This window comes from Capricornis sumatraensis, chromosome 9 (assembly GCF_032405125.1).
Source record: "Capricornis sumatraensis isolate serow.1 chromosome 9, serow.2, whole genome shotgun sequence".
NCBI classification, from domain to species: Eukaryota; Metazoa; Chordata; class Mammalia; order Artiodactyla; family Bovidae; genus Capricornis; species Capricornis sumatraensis.
In genome coordinates this window covers 6356660-6377129 of record NC_091077.1, presented here as the reverse complement: position 1 = coordinate 6377129, position 20470 = coordinate 6356660, and the positions used below count along the sequence as shown (strand labels likewise).

The following is a 20470-nucleotide window of genomic DNA, read 5'->3' as shown; positions in this document are numbered from 1 at the left end:
TGAGGCACAAGGGAAGCCCACTCTCCTCTTTACCCATTACTAGTTTTATTTTCCACATTACATTTCTCTCCATCTGAACAGTTTTTGGGTTATTTATTGGTGGGTTTGGTTCCCCTCTCCTCGACTGTGCACCCTATGAGGGCAGGGACCACGTCTCCTTGCTCATGCCGTTTCCCCAATATGCTTGGCATACACAGGCATTCAATAAATGAATGAACGCATGCATGGATGAGCAATGCCCTGAACTGGTGTCTGAGCGGAACTGGTCCGAGCCGAGGCTCAGCTTCGAGAGCTACCTGTCCTTGGAGTGGGTGCTTGCTCCATCCTGGTGACCTGGAAGGACCTGCCTCGAGGAGTCACTCTCTTAGGGGCTCCAGCGCCCCAGTCCGCTCCCGGACCGTGGCCAACAGCCAAGCAGCCGCTGTCCAGCGGGCCAGGAGACGGCTCACGGCGCCTGCGCCGAAGTTCTTGCCCTCCCGCTCCCACCTCCCCTTCTGGCCTCTGAGCGCGCCGCCGAAGCGCGCGCATGCGCCATCGCCCCCGCGTCGCGCGCCTCTCCTATGCGCACGCGCCGCTCTCACGCCCGCCGACGCGCCTGCGCACTGCCCGCCGCCCGCGGGTCTGGTCGGCGCTTGCGTGGTGGCACCGGCGAGTGGGGGGGCGAGGAGGTGGAGGAGGAGGAGGAGGAGGAGGAGGAGGCGGCGGCGAGAAGATGGCGACTTCGAACAATCCGCGGAAATTCAGCGAGAAGATCGCGCTGCACAACCAGAAGCAAGCGGAGGAGACAGCGGCTTTCGAGGAGGTCATGAAGGACCTGAGCCTGACGCGGGCCGCGCGGGTAAGGGGGCTTCGCTCGCCGACCCCTCTGGGCCGGAGAGGGAGGGAGGGGGCGCGTGTCCCGCGCGTGCACGGGGCGGGGGGCGCGCGGCGGGGGCGGGGCGCGCGGCGGGGGCGGGGCTTGGCACGGCCCGAGGAGACAGGTGTCCCCACGCCCCGGGCGTCGTGGGCGGGGACAGGTGCCCCCACATCATCGATACCTGAAGGGGTGCAGGTGTCTCTCCATCACCGCTACCTGAAGTGGGGGACAGGTGTCACCACATCACGGTTCCCTGTATGAGCAGGAGCCTCTATCATTACTAGTTGGAGGGAACAGGTGCCGCTACAGCATTGTTACCTGAGGGGGGGAAGGTGTCCCCACATTGCTACCTGATAGGTGCTTTTATATCACTGCTCCCTAGGGGAGTGATACTGAGGCGCTTGCACTGGGTGCTGCTTGCAAGCATCACTGTTAACTGGGAAGCTGGGATAGGTGCTCCTATATCGTTGGTACCTGAAGGGTGCAGCTGCCCCCTCGCCCTTGCTACCTGGAAGGACAGGTGTCTCTACATCACTGTCATCTGTGCACGCACTCCCTGAGTGTTGGGGGAAGGACAGGTGCCCCTATTTGCAGACCTGAGGTGGGATAGGTGTTTCTTCCTTTTGGATATCTGAGGGAAAGGTCTGGCGCCTCCCGTGTGGGGACCTGAGTGGGGTCAGGAAGGCAGATTGGGCTCAGTCTTGGAACTTGGAGTGGCAACAGCTGCCCCTTCCCCAATGCAGCCCGTATGGTGGGGACCAGGTGTTGTTCCTCCCACAAGGACAGGGGACAGCTGGCCACAGATGGCCCCTGGCCCCTCAAGACCGGGGTGGAGGGACAGTTCTTTGTCAGATGGCGGGTGCATTTGGTGTGCAGGGGCAGGCCAGCTGGCCTGCCAGCCTTGCCTGGGGAGCCGCTGTGGGCCTGGAGCAGGGGCTTGGTCGTGGCTGGGCTTGGGGGCCTGGCTCTCCTTCTGGGCCCCAGCCCTCTGGCAACCGCCTTGAAGTGCAGACTCCTTGGGTCTCGGTGGCCTCCTTTGTGGAGTGTGTCTTGCAAGCCCTTCCTGGTGGTTGAGGGAGGGGAGCATGCTTTGCACAGGTGGCAGTAAATCTCTGCTTTGATCCTGCGGAGGGATGGGACCTCCATGCTGCACCCTGGGGCCTCGGGGAGGGGTTGAGTGGGAGCTACAGACACCTGCTTCACTGGTTTCTGGATTTGGCATCTGAGTTGACTGTCCTTGGGCTTCCCTGGTGGCTCAGATGGTAAAGAATCTGCCTGCAATGCAGAGACCCGGGTTCGATTCCTCAGTTGGGAAGATCCCCTGAAAGGAATGGCTATCCACTCCAGTATTCTTGCCTGGAGAATCTCATGGACTGAGAAGCCTGGCAGGCTACAGTCCATGGGGTTAGAAAGAGCTGGACCCGGCTGAGCAACTAACATTTGATTCTTCTAGGCAGATCCACTGTAGCTTTGTGATGTGAGCCTCAGTCTCTGATTCCTCGGGTGGGATTTTGGGGTGATGTTATTTTTTTTTAATAAGTTGCTTGTTCTTCTTTGAGATCTTGAGCTAAAGACTAGAATGTATATCTCCATTTCCGTGCATTTGTTCAGCACATATCAGTTGGGTGCTCACTGTCGGGCAGGTCCTGCCTGTCCCTGCTCCAGGATGTGGCTGCTGAATGAATGAATGACAGTGTGCAACCTGAGTGTCCTCCATACGCCAAGATTTCTAAGGACAGGAGCGTCCACTTCATCTTGTCTCCAGCATGCGGCATGTCCTAGCATGCAGTAGGTGTCCAGTGTATGTGGTATGACAGGAAGAAGGGGTCACACTCATTTGTGGCAGTCTTCAGGTTTCAGCTGTAAGGTTGGAAATGAATTATTGTTGAAAACATTTCTTTAAAATAACAGCTTTTTCAAGATATAGTTTGTGCATCATATAATTTACTTATTTGAAGTGTATAGTTCGTGGTTTTTAGTATATTTACAGAGTTGTGCCATCATCACCGCTGTCTAATTCCAGAACGTTATCATCACTCCCGTAAGAAGCTCCTTACCCGTTAGCAATCACTTTTCATTTGCTGCTCCCCCCTGGCAGCCACCAACTTTTCTGTTTTTGTGGATTTAGCTGTTCTGGACATTTCATATAAATGGAATCATACAAGATGTGGCCTTTTGCGTCTGCTTCCTTTCACTCAGTGTAGTGTGTTTGAGGTTCATCCACGCTTTAGCATGTATCGGGAAACTTCTTTCCTTTTTATGTGCTAAGTCGCTTCAGTTGTGTCTGACTCTTTGCGACTATAGCCCGCCATGCTCCTCTGTCCGTGGGATTCTTTAGGCAAGAATACTGGAGTGGGTTGCCATGTCCTCCTCTTCCCTTTTTACAGCTGAGTACTATTCCTGGGTGTGGACAGACCACATTTGTTTATCCATTTATTGGTTGATGGATTTAGAGATTCTAAAATATAAAGTTTATTTATTTTGGCTGCGCTGGGGGTTCGTTGGGGCCCAAGGGCTCTCTAGTTGCGGTGTGCAGACTTAGCTGCCCCACAGCATGTGGGATCTTAGTTCTATGAGCAGGAATTGAACTTGCAGCCTCTGTATTGGAAGATGGCTTCTTAACCACTGGACCATCCGGGAAGTCCCTAGAAAAGCTTTTTAAAGATTTGCAGACAGCACTTCCCTTGGCCCCCGGGAACCATTTCCCATCTCTCTGTTGGCCTCCTTTACAATGGAAGCTGGGGAGGTGGGGTGAGGGTGGGCCCTGGGCAGAGGTGAGCTTATACTAGATTGTTACAAACAGAGCAGTGCTCTCTGTTGGGGGTAGTTCTGTCCTAGGGGACACTGGGCAGCGACATTTCTGGTTGTCTCATCTGGGCAAAGAGCAGCTACTGGCGTCTGGTGGGTGGAGAGTGGGGGTGCCACCCAGCACCCCACAATGCACAGACAGTGATCTGGCCGCAGCTGTCAGCAGTGCCAGGGCCGAGAAGCCTTTGGTTTGGAGGAAACTCTGTGTGGGCAGGGGCGTGCGAGCTATGTGCCTGGGCAGATAGTTCAAAACTCTGCGCCCACCCTGGGTGGGCCTTTGCCTGCGCCTGAGCCTGGGCTGGCAGGCTGGTTCCCAGCCGTTCCCGGGACTGCCTGTGGCGCGCGGCACAGCTGCGGCGTGTGGCGCAGGCGAGCCTGCTCGGGGCGGGTCTCCTGCTGCGCACCCCCCCGTGGCCGCAGCCTGCCATGCTGCCTCCGCCTGCGGTCAGCCGTCCGTCCTGGAGCGAGCGGCGCCACTCGTGTCGACTCTCTGCCCGTGGTCTTCTGTGGTGATGGGTGTGCCCACCGAGCCTCCTCCTGTGAAAGGGTGGATGGGAGGTGTTGAGCCTGGGGCCCATCCATGCTGTCACGTTACTCGGGGCAGGGACCCCAAGGGCTAGGTCGGGTCGGGGGGTGGGGAGTGAGGTCCCCTTGCGAGCAGCAGGGTAGAGGGGTGAGTGCGTGAACCTTCCTTCCTCATCCTTGGACTTGGGCAGCCTGATGTGCAGGGAGGGCTGTGACACTACTGTGTGACTTGGGGCGGGTTTCTTAACCTCTCTGGGCCTCAGAATCCTGATCTGTGCTTACTCCACAAAATGACATTTTTGCTTGCCCAGCATATCCCAGAGGCAGTGCTAGGTACTAGGGTGGTTGCTGTTCAGTAGCTAAGTCATGTCCAGCTCTCTGCGGCCCCAAGGACTGCAGCACACCAGGGTTCCTTGTCCTTCACTGGTCTCCACTATCTTCACTCGTGTCCTTCGAGTCGGTGATGCCATCCAACCATCTCATCCTCTGTCGCCCCCTTCTCCTCCTGCCTTCAGTCTTTCCCAGCATCAGGGTCTTTTCCAAGGAGTCAACTCTTTGCATCACGTGGCCAAAATATTGGAGCTTCAGCTTCTAGTGAATATTCAGGGTTGATTTCCTTTAGGATTAACTGGTATGATCTCCTTGCTGTCCAAGGGACTCTCAAGAGTCTTCCCCAGCACCACAGTGGAGCCAGCAGCATACTGAGGCATGTGAGGACCGTGTTCTTGGAGAGGCAGCGTGGTTTTAGCATGGGACAGGAGAGACTTGCTCCAAATAAACAAGGCAGAAGCTCTCGGAGAGAAGCAAATCCATGTGCTAGGAATGGCTAGGGTGGGAGACTGACGCTTGGACAGTGAGACAGAGCCCCCCCATGCCGGGGAGGGTTGTCCCTTGTGAGGGAGGCAGGTGCAGAGACCCCAAGGTGAGAAGGGCTTGGCACGGTTGAAGGTGCATGTTGAGAGAGAGGAGAGATGAAACCGGCCCCTGAGCAAGGAGCCCTGGGAAGATTTGCGATGGTCAGCGGCCTGGTCCTTTGCTTGTTTTTGTAGCAGCTTTATTGAGATACCATTCCCAATACGTTCTGACCAGTCATTGAAGCTGTACCATCCAGTGGTTTTTACCATATACACAGAGTTATATAACCATCACCTGTCGACTTTAGAACGTTTTCATCACCCCAGAGAGAAACCCCGTCCCTGGGACTTTGCTGGCTTGCCAGTGGTTGGGACTCCATTCTTCCAGTGCGGGGGGCACAGGTTCAGTCCCTGGTCAGGAAACCAGGATCCCACATGCTGCTTGGCACAGCCAAAAAATGAAAATAACAATGAGAATAATAAAATATTGAAAAAGAAATACTTAGGAAAAAAAAAAAGAAACCTCCATCCCCATGAGCAGTCACTCCCCAAGCCCCCGGCGACCACTGATCACCCTCCATCCCTGTGGGTTTGCGTGTCCTGGACGTTTCAGAGAAATGGGATCATGCAAGATGTGGCCTTATATGTCTGATGTCTCAGACATAAACTCGGTATGTTTCTGAGGTTCACCCGTGTTGTAGGGTGTATCAGGCCTTCCTTCCCTTTTAAAAAATAGCGGTAAAACATACACGACATGCATTTACCGTCTTAAGCATCATGAACAGTTCGGTGGTGTTACGTGCTTTCTCCATCATCTTGCTTCATTGCTCTTTTCTAAAAAAGTATCCGTTTCTGGCCGCACTGGGTCCTCGCTGCGGAGTGTGGCTTCTTGCTGTGGTGGTTTCTCTTGTTTTGGAGCCTGAGCTCTAGGCACGGGGCTTCAGGCGTTGTGGTGCACGGGCCTAGTTGCTCTGCAGCACGTGGGATCTTCCAGGACCAGGGATCAGGCCCGTGTGCCCTCATTGGCAGGCGAATTCTTTACCACTGGAACACCAGGACAGCCCCGCCTCATTCCTCTTTAAGGTGAATGATACTCCACTGTGTGGAGACACCACATTTTGAGCGCCTGTTCATTCACCGGGGGACGCCTGGGCTGCCCCTGCCTTTTAGGCCATTGTGAGTAGCGCTGCCGGGGGCGTTCCTGTCCGGTTGCCTGTACAGACGCAGGTCTTCCTTGCCGCTGGGTGTCTGTGCCATGGGGTAGAGTTGCTCAGTCAAGTGGTAACTCTCCATTTGATCATTTAAGGATGCTTCGTGTCTTACCAAGATGGCCAAGAACTGAATGGGCAGGAGAGGTGAGAAGGGAAGCAGGCAGAGGGTGAGAGGCCGCTGTTAGCCTTGGGCTGGAGAATGGAGAAGGTGTCCATGGCAGTGACCCAGAACAGTGGGTATCAGTGATATTTTGGCAGCAGAGGTGACTGAGTGTGTGGGTGGATCGGATGTGGGAGGTGAGGGCAAGGGATGCAGGCGAGTCGCCCAGTTGCCAGCGGCTCAGGACACAGGAGGCTCTGCCTGTGACCGATCACTGAACATCCCAGGGAGCAGCGCCTGGGCCAGGAAAAGCCTGCCTACAAAGCGGTCCATGGGGACCCGGCTGGGGCTGCTGGCTCTCGCTGTGCTGAAGGCGGGTGTTCTCCGGGTCCTACCCTGTGACGGGGGTGGCTCTGCACAGGGTGTTGGGAAACCAGGCCCCTGGGCCGCAGCCACCGCGCAGTGGTGTCTTGGGTTAGCTGAGCGTAGAGGCCGCCCCCAGTCCTGGCCTCCGTCCTGGCTTTGGCACTGTTTGCCTCTGTGCCGGCTGCTTCAAGTGTCTGGTGCCATCTGCAGCCTTGACACACACACGCATGCACGCAGGACTCGCCGAGCTGCTCTGTGGAGAGCATGGGATGCACCGTCGCCCGCCTCCAGAAGGCCCCAGTCTCCGTGCGCTCCAGCTTGTGAGCTGCCTGCCCAATAGTGGGTGGAATGGGGGCCTTGAAGAAGATAGGCCCCATCCTGCCCTCCAGAACGTGTGAAGTGAAGTGTTAGTCACTCAGTCGTGGCTGGCTGACTGTGACCCCATGGACTATAGCCTGCCAGGCTCCTGTGTCCATGGGATTCTCCGGCAAGAATACTGGAGTGGGTTGCCATGCCCTCCTCCATGGGATTGTCCTGACCCAGGGATGGAACCCACATCTCCTGCATTGCAGGAGGATTCTTTACTGTCTGAGCCACCAGCAGAGCCCAATAACCTGTGAGTGTGACCGATTTCTGAAAAAAGTCTCTGCAGATATGAGTAGGGTAAAGATCTTTAGATGAGCTTGTCCTAAATTTAGGGTGATCGGATGACTGGCACCCTCACGAACAGAGGAGAAGACACAGACTCACTTGGGAGAGGCCGTGCATGATGGAGGGAGAGATTGGAGTGTTGCAGCCTTGGGCCAAGAATGCATGGAGCCCCCAGAAGCTGAAAGAGGCGAGACAGGGTCCTCCAGAGGGATTGTGGCCCTGCCGACACCTCGATTCTGGGTGTCTGGCCTCCAGAATTGTGTAAAAATAAATTCCTCTTGTTTTATGCCCCTGCCTTCCCCCGATTGGCAGTTGTTTATGATGGCAGCCCCAGGACACTTTTCCCTGGGCTGCAGAGTCTGAGTACCTTGCGGAAGCCGCCGTGCTGCAGTGGGCCTCAGGGGTCACCTGCAGACGTGCACACTTGTCTTTCTCTGGCAGCTCACTCGGTCATGTTTTCCTCGAGTGAACCTGTCATTTCACCCGTTGTCAGGAACTGGGGCCTCTCACTCTGAACTGGGCCTGGTGGGGATAGTGGACAAGCCGGAAAGACAGTAGCAGGAGCGTGGGCCCTAGGGCAGGAGGGGTGTTGAGTGGCAGGTGGGATTTAGTTCCCTGACCAGGCATCGAACCCGTGCCCTCTGCATTGGAAGAGCGGAGTCTTAACTGCTTGGACAGGCAGGGAAGTCCCAGGAGAGGGCATCTTGTTGTCAAGGAGCTGACCAAGAGTGCAGTCAGTGTGGGGCAGGGGTTGGGAATTCCCTGGCAGTTCAGTGGTTAAGACTCTATGAGCTTTCACTGCCGAGGGCCTGGGTTCAGTCCCTGGTCGGGGAACTAAGATCCTGCAAGCTGCCCAGCGTAGCCAAAGAATAAAAAAAATAAATAAATAAATATTAGAGTGTGGCAAAAGTGCAGGATGAGGATTTTGGGTGGGTGGGTCACGTTTGCTCTTTGCAGGCTTGGTTCCTGCTCCACGCTGGGCACTGGGTGGTTTTTGCTCACCCCCTCCTGCCCCCTCTGCCAGCCCACAGAGAAGAGGTTTCTTCTTTGCCTGTGGGCCAGTGGGGCAACTGAGGCCCAGAGCTGCATCCCAGTTGGGAAGAGACAGAACTGGTGTTCAGCCCTGGGATGAGCATGTATGATATGTCTGAAACAAGGAATTAAGAACACAAACTGGAACCTTCTGTTGCTCACAAGAGACTACTTGGCCCCGCTTGGGCCATGGTTTCTCTGAAAGATGACTGAGTTTCTCCAGCCACACCCACATTTTTCTTTTGACTTGGACCCTGGAATCCATATTTCCTGCCATTAATTGTCCTTGTCTTGAAGGCAGCAGCCTTGGGACACCATCACATACACCTTTGTGCAAGGCCTACGGCTCTTTTCCCTGTGAAAGCCACAGCCCATATCAGGCTGGTTGCCAAAGTCTCTGTGGCTGACACGGGACACACTTCTAGATAAATTTGTCCAGTGGTCATTTGGAAGGAGGCTGTCTTTGGGGAGCCCTGGTTCTGATCTGACCTTTCCAGTCACACATCCTCAGGGGACTGATGAGTGGCCCTGCCTGTCTGGGGTCCTGTGTAGAGAACCCTTCCGAAGCTCGTGGCCAGCCCAGGGCCTCAGAACTGTGCAGAGTAGTGACTTTTTTTTTTTCTTTAATAAAAACTGTAAAACAAAACTGTAGTGGCCCTTGCCTTCTTGTTTTTAAATATGTATATATTTTTAACTTAGTTAGTTAGTTGGCTTTGCTGGGTCCTAGTCGTGGCACTTGGGATCTTCGGTCTTTGCTGCAGCGCGTGGGATCTTTAACTGTAGCGTGTGAACTCTTAGTTGTGGCATGTGGGATCCAGTTCCCCGACCAGGAATCAAACTCAGGCCCCCTGCACTGGGAGTTCGGAGTCTTAGCCAGGGGACCACCAGGGAAGTCCCAGAGTGACCTTAAAAAAAAAAAAAAATCCTGAAAAAATTGAGGTGAAATTCGCTTAAAATGAACCACTTTAATGTACATTTCGGTGGCATTTAGGACGTTTGCAGTGCTGTGCAGCCATCACCTCTTTCTAGTTCCAGAGCATTCCCGTCACCCCAGGAGGAAACCCCATCCCCATGAGCTGTCACTCCCCAGCCTCCCCTCCCCCAGCCCCAGGAACCGCTCATCTGCCTTCTGTCTCTGTGGAGTGGCCCTCTGGACATTTCGTGGAAACGAGGCCTTGCAGCTCGTGGCTTTTCCTGTCTGGCTACTTCCAGTCAGCGTGAGGTTTCTGAGGTTTCTGCACACTGTGGCTTGTATCGAGGGGCATTCCTTCCTGTGGCCACGTGACGATTCAGCCATGTGGGTGGACCACCCTTAGCTTGTCTGCTACCTGTTAGTGGGTGTGTGGGCTCTTTCCACTCTCTCACTGTCACGGATGGCGCTGCTGTGAACGTGTGTGTGTAAGTGTTTGCACAAGCCCCTGTTTTTGTCTTGCGGGCATATGCCTGAAAGTGCGATTGCCTGGCTTATGGATTGACTAGGTGGTAGCCGACGGGCAGGGTGTGTAGTGCTAGGAGGACCCATGTGCTGGGGGTAATCCAGGAATGCTTCCTGGACCTGCAGTAGGTGTGGAACCAGACATGTCTGTGGCTGGGTGAGGGTCAGGCATGGGCACCCAGGGCCTAGTTCCAAGGCCAGGCCACCTTCTCACTTCCTTGACTGGGACCCACTGTTGGGTCATACCAGCAGCCACTACCAAACATACAATTGACATAGTTTTCTCCAAGGAGCTCAGCCCTCCCTGTGTGTATGGAAAATTAATATAATTGGGTCCCTTCTGTTTATTATAAAATGCCAGCAGGGACCCACTAAATTGATTTAATAACCTGTTAATCCAGGGTTCGACAAGCTATGCCTGTTTTTTGTAGAGAAAGTTTTATTAGAACATGGCCACGCCCATTCATTTATACCTTGTTTGTGGCAGTAGAATCATTGCGGCGGAGGCCTGTTGACCTGAGGAGGTGCAGATAGCTACCATGTGTCCCTTCAGAGGAGTTTGTTGGCCCTGGGCCAATGAGTCTCACCCACAGTTTGAGCCCCATTGACCTAGAGCAACAAGGAAGGTTGAGAAGGCGGTGGGCAGTGGTTCCGCCACTCTTGGGGGCTGCTGAACCGCCTCAGAGCTGAAGGATGCAGGTTCCCGGGCTCCCCCAAGATCCTGTTTCTGCAGGATCTGCCCCAGGCAGCGGGCTCACCAGGGCTTTGCCAGGCCGGGGGAGACGGTTGGCCTCCATCGCATGAGTGAGCGGGCTGTCTGGCCTCGGTGAGTGCTGTGGTGGTCACGTGGTCCATGCGGCCAGGGAGGGTCTGCCGTCACTTCCTGAGGCTGGCCTGGGCGCGGTGTCGGGTGCCTCTTCTTGACACCGTGGGCCTTCTGGTCCTGGTTGGGGGTGCAGGGTTGCTCAGGTTACTCCAGGCCCGAGCAGGTCTGCTGCGGATGTCATGGAAGGCTGTGTCCCGGCCCTTCTCTGCCGTCCCTGGCCCCGGGAGCATCCCGGTTTCAGCTCGGTGGTATGGTCTTCCTTCCGTGCTGTCCCATGAGAGGGTCGGGATGCAGAGTCCTTGGTGTTGGGCATTTCTTTTTAAACAGGGACCTTGTAGAAAACGTCATGTGCATGTCAGGGCTGGGGTCTGGCCTGGGGAGAGACTGGCCTGACCACAGTGGTGTGTGTGTTAATCGCTCGGTCATGACTGACTCTTTGCGACCCCATGGACTGTAGCCCGCCAGGCTCCTCTGTCCATAGGGTTCTCTAGGCAAGAATGCTGGAGTGGGGTTCCATTTCCTTCTCCAGGGGATCTTCCCGACCCAGGGGTGGAGCCTGGGTCTCCTTCATGGCAGGCAGGTCCTCTACTGTCTGGTCCACCGGGGAAGCCCAGTGGGAGCTCACTGGTGGGGGCATAGAAACGGGCCCCGCGGGGTGCGCGCTCCGGCCGGCTCTGCCTCGGGGGGCGTTTGGTCACATCTGGGGGCGTTTCGGGTGGTCGCAGCTCGGGGCAGGGTGTGCACCTGGCTCGTGGTGGGTGGAGGCCGGGGGTGCTGCTCCGCACAGGGCAGCACCCACGAGGCCCCTGACGCCAGCGGCGCTCAGGCAGAGAAGCCCTGCTTCTGCGTCCCCCGTGCCAGGGCTGTGCAGATGCAAAGAGGTTGGTGGAGGCCCCTGGTTCCCTGAGGTGCACACCCCAAGCCTGGCGCCCTGACAACACCCTAGGCGGCCGATGGCCTCCTCCTGGGTTTATGGAGCGGCTCAGGGAGCAAAGGTCACAGAGCATTAGAGGCGGGAGAGCTGGGATTTGACCCCAGTCGGACAGACTCAGGCCCCAGATGTTTTCTTTTTTGTTTTTTTGGCCACACCTTGCAGCATGTGGGATCCTAGTTCCCCGACCAGGAATCACTTATCCCCACCCCCGCAACATTGGGCGCACAGTCCCAACCCCTGGACCGCCAGGGAAGTCCCCTACCCCCTTACATGTTTTCTCCTGTCTCACGTGGCTCCGGGTGTTGGCCCACTGCTCCAGGCAGGGCAGAACCTTCCAGGCTGCTGGAACCCTGTGTGTGGAGGGGACTGCTGAGGACTCTGCACGGGCAGGGGGCCTGGGCGGAAGGCAGGGGCGAGGGGGGAAGAGGACCCCAGGCCAGGCCCGGTGGGTGGGCCATGGAGTGTTTTGGGAGTTTCCAGCAGGATGGCGACCTGAGCGACACGAAGGTGTGGGAGTGTGAGGGGCCAGACTTGCTGGAGCCCGGATGCGAATGCCCAGCGACTTGTCGCAGTCCCTCCAAGACGAGCCCGTGGTTTCCCTGGGCGCACAGAGGAGAAGCCAGGGCCTGGCAGGGCACTGGGCGGTTTGCTGGGTGTGGAGGTGCTGGGATCGACCCTGTGTCTGAAGCCGGGGCTCACATTTTTCTTAAGGCAGCCACTGAAGACTCTTGTCCAAGGCTGAGCTTCAAGTCCTATCCATCTGTTGAGGACCGTGGAGGTCTCCCCTGGTGTTTTGCAAATCAGGGGTTCATTGTGTTCCCGAGGAGGAAGCCCCAGCTATACTTGATTTCCATCTGGCAAATAATAAATATTGACTCTGACTCCTTGGCCCAGGAGGCTCGCGGGGGCTCCCTGCGCCTGGCCCGCTCTGCGTCTGTCTCCGCGGCCCCTGCAGCAGGGAGGGGGTGCAGCACCCTGGACTTGGTCATGGTGAGGACAGAGGGCTAGCCAATTTGGGGCAGTTCAGAGGAAATAACGGGGGCTTCCGTCTGTGGCTCAGCAGTGAGAATCTGCCTGCTGTGCAGGAGATGTGGGTTTGATGCCTGGGTTGGGAAGACCCCCTAGAGAAGGGAATGGCACCCCACTCCAGTACTCGTGCCTGGGAAATCCCGTGGACAGAGGAGCCTGGCAGAGCAGTCCATGGGGTTGCAGAGAGTCGGACACGACTTAGTGACTAACCCACAACAAAAGAGGTAATGACGACAGGGTTTATTCAGAGGTAAGCAGCAAGGAGAGTGAGGTGGGGCCGCTCCAGCTGTGATGGGGGAGCCAGGGAGAAAGGGGTGGGGATGGGGCAGCCTCAGCTCACCTTGGAGCTCGTTGGATGGGTTTGCCCCACGTTTCTGGCTGGAGTGTCTCGGACCCCCTCTCCTCGCCTCCCTCCCTCCACCACATCCAGCCCTGTCCCAGAGCAGGGGGTCTGCCCTGCCCCGGCCGGGTGTGGCTCTGGTGCTGCCGGCTGGCTGGGGGTCCAGGTGCGCAAACAAGGAAGCCACCGCGTGCCTCGTGGGCCGAGGATTCAGAGAGAGTCAATATTTATTATTTGCCAGATGGAAGTGAAGCGTAGCTGGGGCTTCCTCCTCAGGGTTCTCAGCTGGGCACGGAGGAGAGAAAATGCCTGGGATGGCGGTGGCGAGGGTGCGGAGTGGGCCTGCCACTGGGTGTCTTCCTGCCTCCTCCTGGGTGAGTTTAGCCCTGGGGGGCTCCGGGGGTCACGGTGCTGTCTGCCTCACAGGATCGTGGTGAGGCTGAGATGGGCTAACCCGTGGAGTGTGTCCGGAATGGGGCTTGCACATAGCCGCTCACTGTGCGCTTGCTGTCGCTGAGATTCTGGGGGCGTGTGCGCGGGGAACGGATGGCAGCACTCAGCGGGCACTGGGTGGTCCAAAGACAGGCACGCAGGAGGCGCTTGGCTCGTGCTCAGCAGGTGCTCCGCAGGCAGTAGTGGACGACCGATGGGCATGTAGCAGGCCCTCAGCAGGCGCACAGGGTGTGCCCAGCAGGTGCCCAGCAGGCACTTGGCAGCAGGCAGATACACTCAGCCGGCCCCGAGTGGGGATTCCACAGGCACTGAGCAGACACTGGAGTGTGACCTCCCCGAGGGCAGGCCTATCACTAGTCCATTCTGGAATCTTCTAGGTGCAGGTGTCCTCTGAAAGGGCCAGCTTCCCACCACACCGTCCGGCTTCTCCCCTTAAGTTGTGGGACTGTGGTGTGAGGTCCTGTTTCCCCCAGGGAATGTCTGTGTACCCAGGGTGAGGGGCCCGGAGCTAGGCAGCTAGTGAGGTCTTCCCGGAACTCCAGTGTTTCTGCAGTTTGAAGGATAAACCTGAAGTTTGTTGACCATGTACGACGTATTAGGGGTGGACTGGCAGACCCCCGTGGGTGCTGGGGAGGGCCTGGGGCAGTATGGTGCCTGTTTGACCTGGGTCGGGGGACATGGGACGCACTGGGCCCCCAGTGAGGTCTCCAGGCAGGGGCCAGGGCTTGGACTGGAACGTTGATTCATTCAGTTAGTACTCATTGAGCACCTACTTAGTACTGGGCCCTGGGGATACCCTACAGAACAAGTCACCTGGAATCCCTGCCCCAGGGAGGAACCATGCCAGCAGCTAGCTGGTCCTCGCCCCGAGGTCATGGTTGTGCGAGGGAAATGGGCTGGGAGTGGGGGGCCCTCTGGGGGAGATGGCATTCAGGCTGAGCCACAGGGCACAAGAGTGAACCGTGGAGCTGGGGGGAGGTGGGTGAGGCCTGTTGTTAGGGAGAGTCTGGCCCGGCTGCGGGCGATGTGTCATGAGCCCCCGTGATGGGTCAGAGTCTGGTGGCGGGGTGCTGCAGGAAGGTGGTGAGCAGGGCAGTGACATGTGATGTCGTTTTAGCAGAGACCCCTCCAGCCACCAGATGGGGACAGGCCTGAGGAGAGTGAGGGCAGGGGCTGCAGGGGCCTGGGAGGGGACTGCGTGCTAGGGAATGAACACCCAGCTCCTTCCAGACCAGGACTTGCTGACTTGGCAAAAGTTCTTTCACCCAAGAATCAGGAAGCTGGTTCCCAAGGGGGCTGACGGGGGAGGTTTATATGAAATCGCTTTCACGTCATGTTCCAGTGGCCCCTGTAATGAGGAAAGGCATTTCCACAACAGATAAGAGGCTTGAGTTCTAATTTCATATGTGAAATTGTTTCTTCTCTGTTGGGCGGTCCCACGCCAACAACCCAGAGCTCACAAGGGTTTCATCCCAAAGCCGGGGCCTGGCCTCCTCTCCAGAGGGGTGAGTCTCTGCTGTGGACAGATCTTTTCCCCCGATGGCTGTGTAGCATCTGAGCCTCCATCCCTGGTTCCAGCCTCCTGAGCTGCCCTGCTCCTGCAAGGATGCTCACCCAGGGAGAAGCTCCAGGAGAGTTTTTGCAGACTGCCTTTCCTGGCCAGCTGGGCTTGCAGGGATGCACTCTGTCATGTTTTTTGTTTTTTTTAAATAAAAAATAAATTGTTTATATATCAAAACTTTGACGAGAATTGAAAACAGAAAACCCTAAGCACTCTGTTTGCCTCTGTGCATCTGACGCAGCTCACCTGGGCGCAGAGGGTGCTTGGGTGCGTGCCAGCTGGTCCTTCGCCCGGAAATCTCAGGGAGGAAGTGTCGGCCTAGCCAGGCAGAGTGCCCAGGGCTGGCTCTGCAGGGCTGGCTAGTCCTCGGGCGGGGGACACGGGGAGGCAGAGCATGCCCCGCCAAGACCGAGGGTCGTCCGCCCTGCCGGAGCCTCTGAGGGGCTGCTGTGCCCTGGTCCAGGCCGACCAGAGCCTCTTCCACTTTAGAGGTCAAGTTCAGTGTTTCTCAAGTGACTTGGAGACAAAAACCTGGGCGGCCCTCCTCACGGGTCCTTTTGCACCCAGGAGCCCTGTGGTGTTTTGATCGCTTCTGTTGTCCCAGGCAGGAGGGCTTTGACGGCTGTAATTAGGATGGGAGCAGCTCGTCACAACATCACAGACTCAGTGCACAGCCTCCAGAGAGCTTTATGGGGCCAGTGGCCTTGGTGCCGGGGAGATGCTCATTTCGTCCCTGTAGGCTCAGCGCATGCAGAGGAAGGAGCCCTGAGGGCCAGTAACAGGGGCCTGTGGGGATGGAGGGGGTCACTTGTGCCCAAGAGCCCATTTTCTCCTTTCCCATGCAAGGCTAAAGTGGCTTTTCTTGTGGCTCAAAGCCCTGCCTCTGCTGGCTTCCCCCAGATGACACCTCCTCTTGTGCCTCAGTTTCCCATGTGTAGAGTTGTACAGGTTGGATGATGTGCCCACCCGAAGCACTTGACCTCACACCTCCTGGGCACCAGAGTAACCCGGGGGGCAGCCTTGAGGGCAGGGTCTTGCCCTTTGCCCCCACGTGCCCTGACTAGACACATGACAGTCGCCAAGAAACAGCTTAGAAACTCTATATTCAGCTTTACTGGGGAGGGGCATTCATTCCGTTTCACGTTTGGGAGTCTGATTTTGTGTTGTTCGTTTTTAAAGGATTTATTTTTTGATCTGCTTCAGGGCTTAGTTGCTCCATGGCATGTGGGATCGTAGTTTCCTGAGATCAAGCCCCAGACCCCTGCATCGCCAGGGGGATTCTGTGTATACAGCTTCAGTCTTGGCTGCGCTGGGTCTTCCTTGCGGCGCGCAGGCGCTCTCCAGTTGCGGTGAGCGGGGGGGCTGCTCTTGGTTGCGCGCACCGGCCTCTCGCTTCGGCACTTCTCTTGCTGCGGAGCATGGACGCTTGGGCCTCTGTGGGTCGCAGCGCTCAGGCCCCAGCACATGGGCTCAGCAGCTGTGGTACACAGGCTCTGTTGCCCTGCAGCACACGGGATCTTCCCGGACTGAGGCTCGAACTCCGTGTCCCCTGCATTGGCAGGTGGATTCTTAACCACTAGAGCAGCAGGGAAGTCCTCTGTTCTCATATTAAACACTTGCTGTCTCTATGAATTTGACTGCTCTAGAGACCTCATGTAAGTGGACTGACTCATAATGTTTGTTTTTTTTGTGACTGGCTTGTTTTCACTTAGCATAGTGTCCTCAAAGTTCATCCATGGTGTAGTACTGTGTGTCAGAATTTCCTTTCTTTCAAAGTTGAATAATATTTCATTGTATGAATGGACCTCATTTGTTTATCCATTCATTCTTCAGTGGACACTTGGGTCACTTGCACCTTTTGGCCGTGGTGTGTAATGCTGCTGTGAACACTAATGTACAAATGTCTGCTCCCATTTTGGGGGGTCATATACCCAAAAGCAGGATCGCTGAGTAATGTGGTCACGCGGTGTTTCGTTTTTTGGAGAATCTCCATGCTGTTTTCCACGGGGGCTGTGCCTTCCTGCCAGCAGGGCACAGGGGTCCAGTTGTCTCACGCCCTCACCACCACTTTCTGTTGTATGGCTTTTTTATTATAGCCATCCTGTGGGTGTGAGGTGGCATCTCATTGTGGATTTGAGTTTCGTCTGCCTAATGATTGGTAATGCTGAACGTCTTTTCATGCACATGTTGGCCGTTTGTATGCTTTCTTTGGAGAGATATCTATTTGGGTCCTCTGCCCTTCTTTTTTTAAATGTAAGTTTTAAGTGTACAGCATTCTCATTCATTGCTGCGTTCACTGCAGAGTGATCCCCAGCGCAGGTCGCTACCGTTCGTCACCACAGTTGAGCCCTTCACCCATTTGTCCACCTCAACCCCTTCTCCCTCTGGAAATGGCTAATCATTTCTCTATCTATGAGTTCTTGTTTGTTCATTTTTTTTTAAGATTCCAGATACGAGTGAAATCATACAGTATTTGGTTTTTTTTCATCTGACTCATCTAACAGAGCGTAACACTCGTATCCATCTATGTTGTCTCAAATGGTGTGACTTCATTCTTCTTTATGGCTGAGTGGTGCTGTGTATGTATGTATAAATGCATATATATAAAACATTTTTTTATCCATTTTTCCATCGATGGGCACTCAGAGTGTTCCCATATCTTGGCCATTGTAAATAGTGCGGAAATGAACATAAGAGAGCATATATCTTTTCAGATTCTTTGTGTGTGTGTTACTTTGCCCGTTTTTGAATTAAGTTGTTTTTTGCTGTTGAGTTTTAGAGTTCCGTGTATATATTCTGAATATTAATCCCTGTCAGATACTTGATTTGCAAGCATTTTCTCACATTCCATGGGAGTGGGGCCTTTTCACTCTGTTGATGGTGTCCTTTGATACACAAATGTTTCCAATTTTGGGAAAGTCCAATTTATATATATTTTTCTTTTGTTGACTGTGCTTTTGGTGTGATAGCCAAGAAGTCATTGCCAAATCTAACATTATGAGACTTTTCCTCTGCTTTCTTTGGAGTCTTAGATTTTATAGTTTTTGTTATAAAGTTATAGTTTTATAGTTTCAGCTTTAGGTCTGGAATCCATGTTGAGTTAATTTCTGTATATGATATAAGAATTGGTTTAGCCTCAGTTTTCTTGCATGGGAACATCCAGTTTTCCCAGCACTATTTGTTGAAAAGACTGTTCTTTCCTTATTGAACGTTCTTGGCAACCTTGTCAAAAATCATTTGACTGTGTACACGAGAGCTCATTTCTGGGCTCGCTCTCCTGCTGCGCCGGTGAACACGTCTTTATGTCAGTGTCACCCTGTCTTGGTTGTTGTAGCTTTACAGCGAGTTTAAAAATCAGGAGACTCCCCTGGTGGTTCAGTGGCTAAGACTGTGTTCCCAATGCAGGAGGTCCAGGTCTGATCCCTGGTCAGGGAACTAGATGCCACGTGCCGCATCTAAAGATTTCTCATCGGCGATGAAGGTCAGAGATCCCTAAAGTGGCCAAATGAACAAATGTGTGTGTGTGTTATCCGCTCAGCCGTGTTCGGCTGTTTGCGACCCCATGGACCAGCCCGCCAGGCTCCTTCTTTATCCTTTTAAAGAATAAATAATTCTTTAAAAAAAAGAGAAATCAGGAAGTGTGAGTCCTCCAACTTTGTTCTTCTTTTTAAAGATGCTCTTGGCTATTTGGGGTCTCTTGAGATTCCATATGAATGTTACAGTGGATTTTTCTATTTCTGCCAAAAACATTGTTGAGATTTTTATACGGGTTGCATTGACTCTGAAGGTTGCTTTGGGTATTGTTGCCATCCTAACAGTATGAAGTTCCGCTCCCCTTCTGCCGGCTGTGTGACCCAGGACAATCACATAACTGGCCCCTGTCAGTTTCCCCATCGCCGCCCCTCAGATGTGCTGTGGAGGGGGTCAACCCTGTCAGCGTGTGAATAGCCATTAGGACTGTTTCTGCACACACTGTGCCTGCCGATTGCCCTGAGGAGCTACTGACGGAGAGAGGAGCAGAGGTTACTGGAGGGCGAGGCCAAGCCAGGAGTGCTGCCTGGAGGAGGAGAGCTCTGTGGTGGGACAGGAAGCGGGTGGGGAGCGACAGTGTCTTTGAGAGGAGGAGGAACGGCATGTCCTGCGGCGTGGAGTGTGGAGGGGGACTGCCTGGAACATGACCACGGTGAGAGGGAGGTTTGGGGGCCCAGGAGCGGTGGCAGAGAAGTGGCCATGAGGCCAGCCACAGCTGGAGGCCCAGAGAAGAACGTGACTGCCCTCGGCTTTCTGGCTGCTGCACAGGAGAAGTCATGGTGTTGTCTGCCAGCGGTGGGAGGCGCGGGGGAGTGGAATGGAGTGTCTGGGGGAACGCGAGCCTGGGGAGGGGTGCTGGGGTGGAGGAGGGTCCCATGAGCATCACGAAGAGCATTCCGCAGGACCAGGTGGCACACTGGTGTTGCCAGCTGACTCGGCATCCAGGGCTTCCCCAGATGGGGCGACCCGTGAGAAGCAGGGGCCCTGAGTCCTTAAAAAGTCATGTGGGAGGGAGCTGGGAGGGGACCATAGGCTGGAGGCTGGTGGGGGGAGTGAAGCAAGGCAGGGGAGGTCCCCTCGCCAGGGCAGCCACGGGCATCAGGCTAGAGAGGTGACCCCCCCTCGTCCAGAGGCCTGCTCTGAGCCTGCATGGTGCTGGAGGTGCCAGGCTCCAGCTGCTCCTGGGGCAGGGGACCACATGGGGCTCAGTGGTGCCCTGAGTGAAGTTTGCCCAGAGGGCTCCGCTAGCAGAGGTCACAGCAGCTGCAGAGGCTTGGCATGGGGGAGGGTGCACTTGAGAAGGTGGGGACCAAGGAGACAGGATCCTGAGGGCGCCCGTCCTGGCCTTGTGCCCCTGAAGGCATGTGGGCCTTCATCCTGAGGGCACTGGCAGGGAGCCTGCAGTGAGGGGCACAGCCGCTGGAGCAGGGGAGCGGCAGGTGACTGGCCCTGGAGACCGCTGGAGCACCTTTCTTCTCTCTTTAAATTTATTTTTATTTATTTGCTTTATTTGGCTGCGCCAGCTCTTAGTTGGGCTTCCCCAGTGGCCCAGTGGTAAAGAATCCGCCTGCAATGCGGGAGCCGCAGGTTCGCTCCTTGGGTTGGGAAGATCCCCTGGAGGAGGGCGTGGCAGCTCACTGCAGTATTCTTTCCTGGAGAATCGCCTGGACAGAGGAGCCTGGAGGGTGGCGGTCCGTAGGGTCAGAGTTGGATAGGACTGAAGCGACTGGGCATGCGTGCGTGCAGGTCTTAGTTGTGGTGTGAAGGATCTAGTTCCCTGACCAGGGACTGAACCCAGGCCCCCTCCATCAGGAACTCTGAGTCTTGGCTACTGGAGCACCAGGGAGCTCCCTGGGGCCCCTGTCATCATTGTTCAAGGAGCAGTCGCATGGCCTGAGTTGGGATCTGGGTGAGAAGGAGGCAGAGGTTGGGAGGAAGGCTGGCCAGCATGGCATGGG

At 55.5% G+C, this 20470-nt stretch overlaps 1 protein-coding gene across 2 annotated transcripts in view; it reads left to right on the top strand.

The window, feature by feature from the left end:
- The first annotated feature begins 712 nt into the window (after nucleotides 1-712).
- The window catches only part of CRTC1 (CREB regulated transcription coactivator 1), an 80638-nt gene continuing 60880 nt past the window's right edge, over nucleotides 713-20470 (top strand). For both annotated transcript variants that reach the window (XM_068980401.1, XM_068980400.1), the window contains exon 1: nucleotides 713-838. In XM_068980401.1, the coding sequence (XP_068836502.1) occupies nucleotides 713-838 (126 nt within the window). The remainder of the gene's footprint in view (nucleotides 839-20470) is intronic.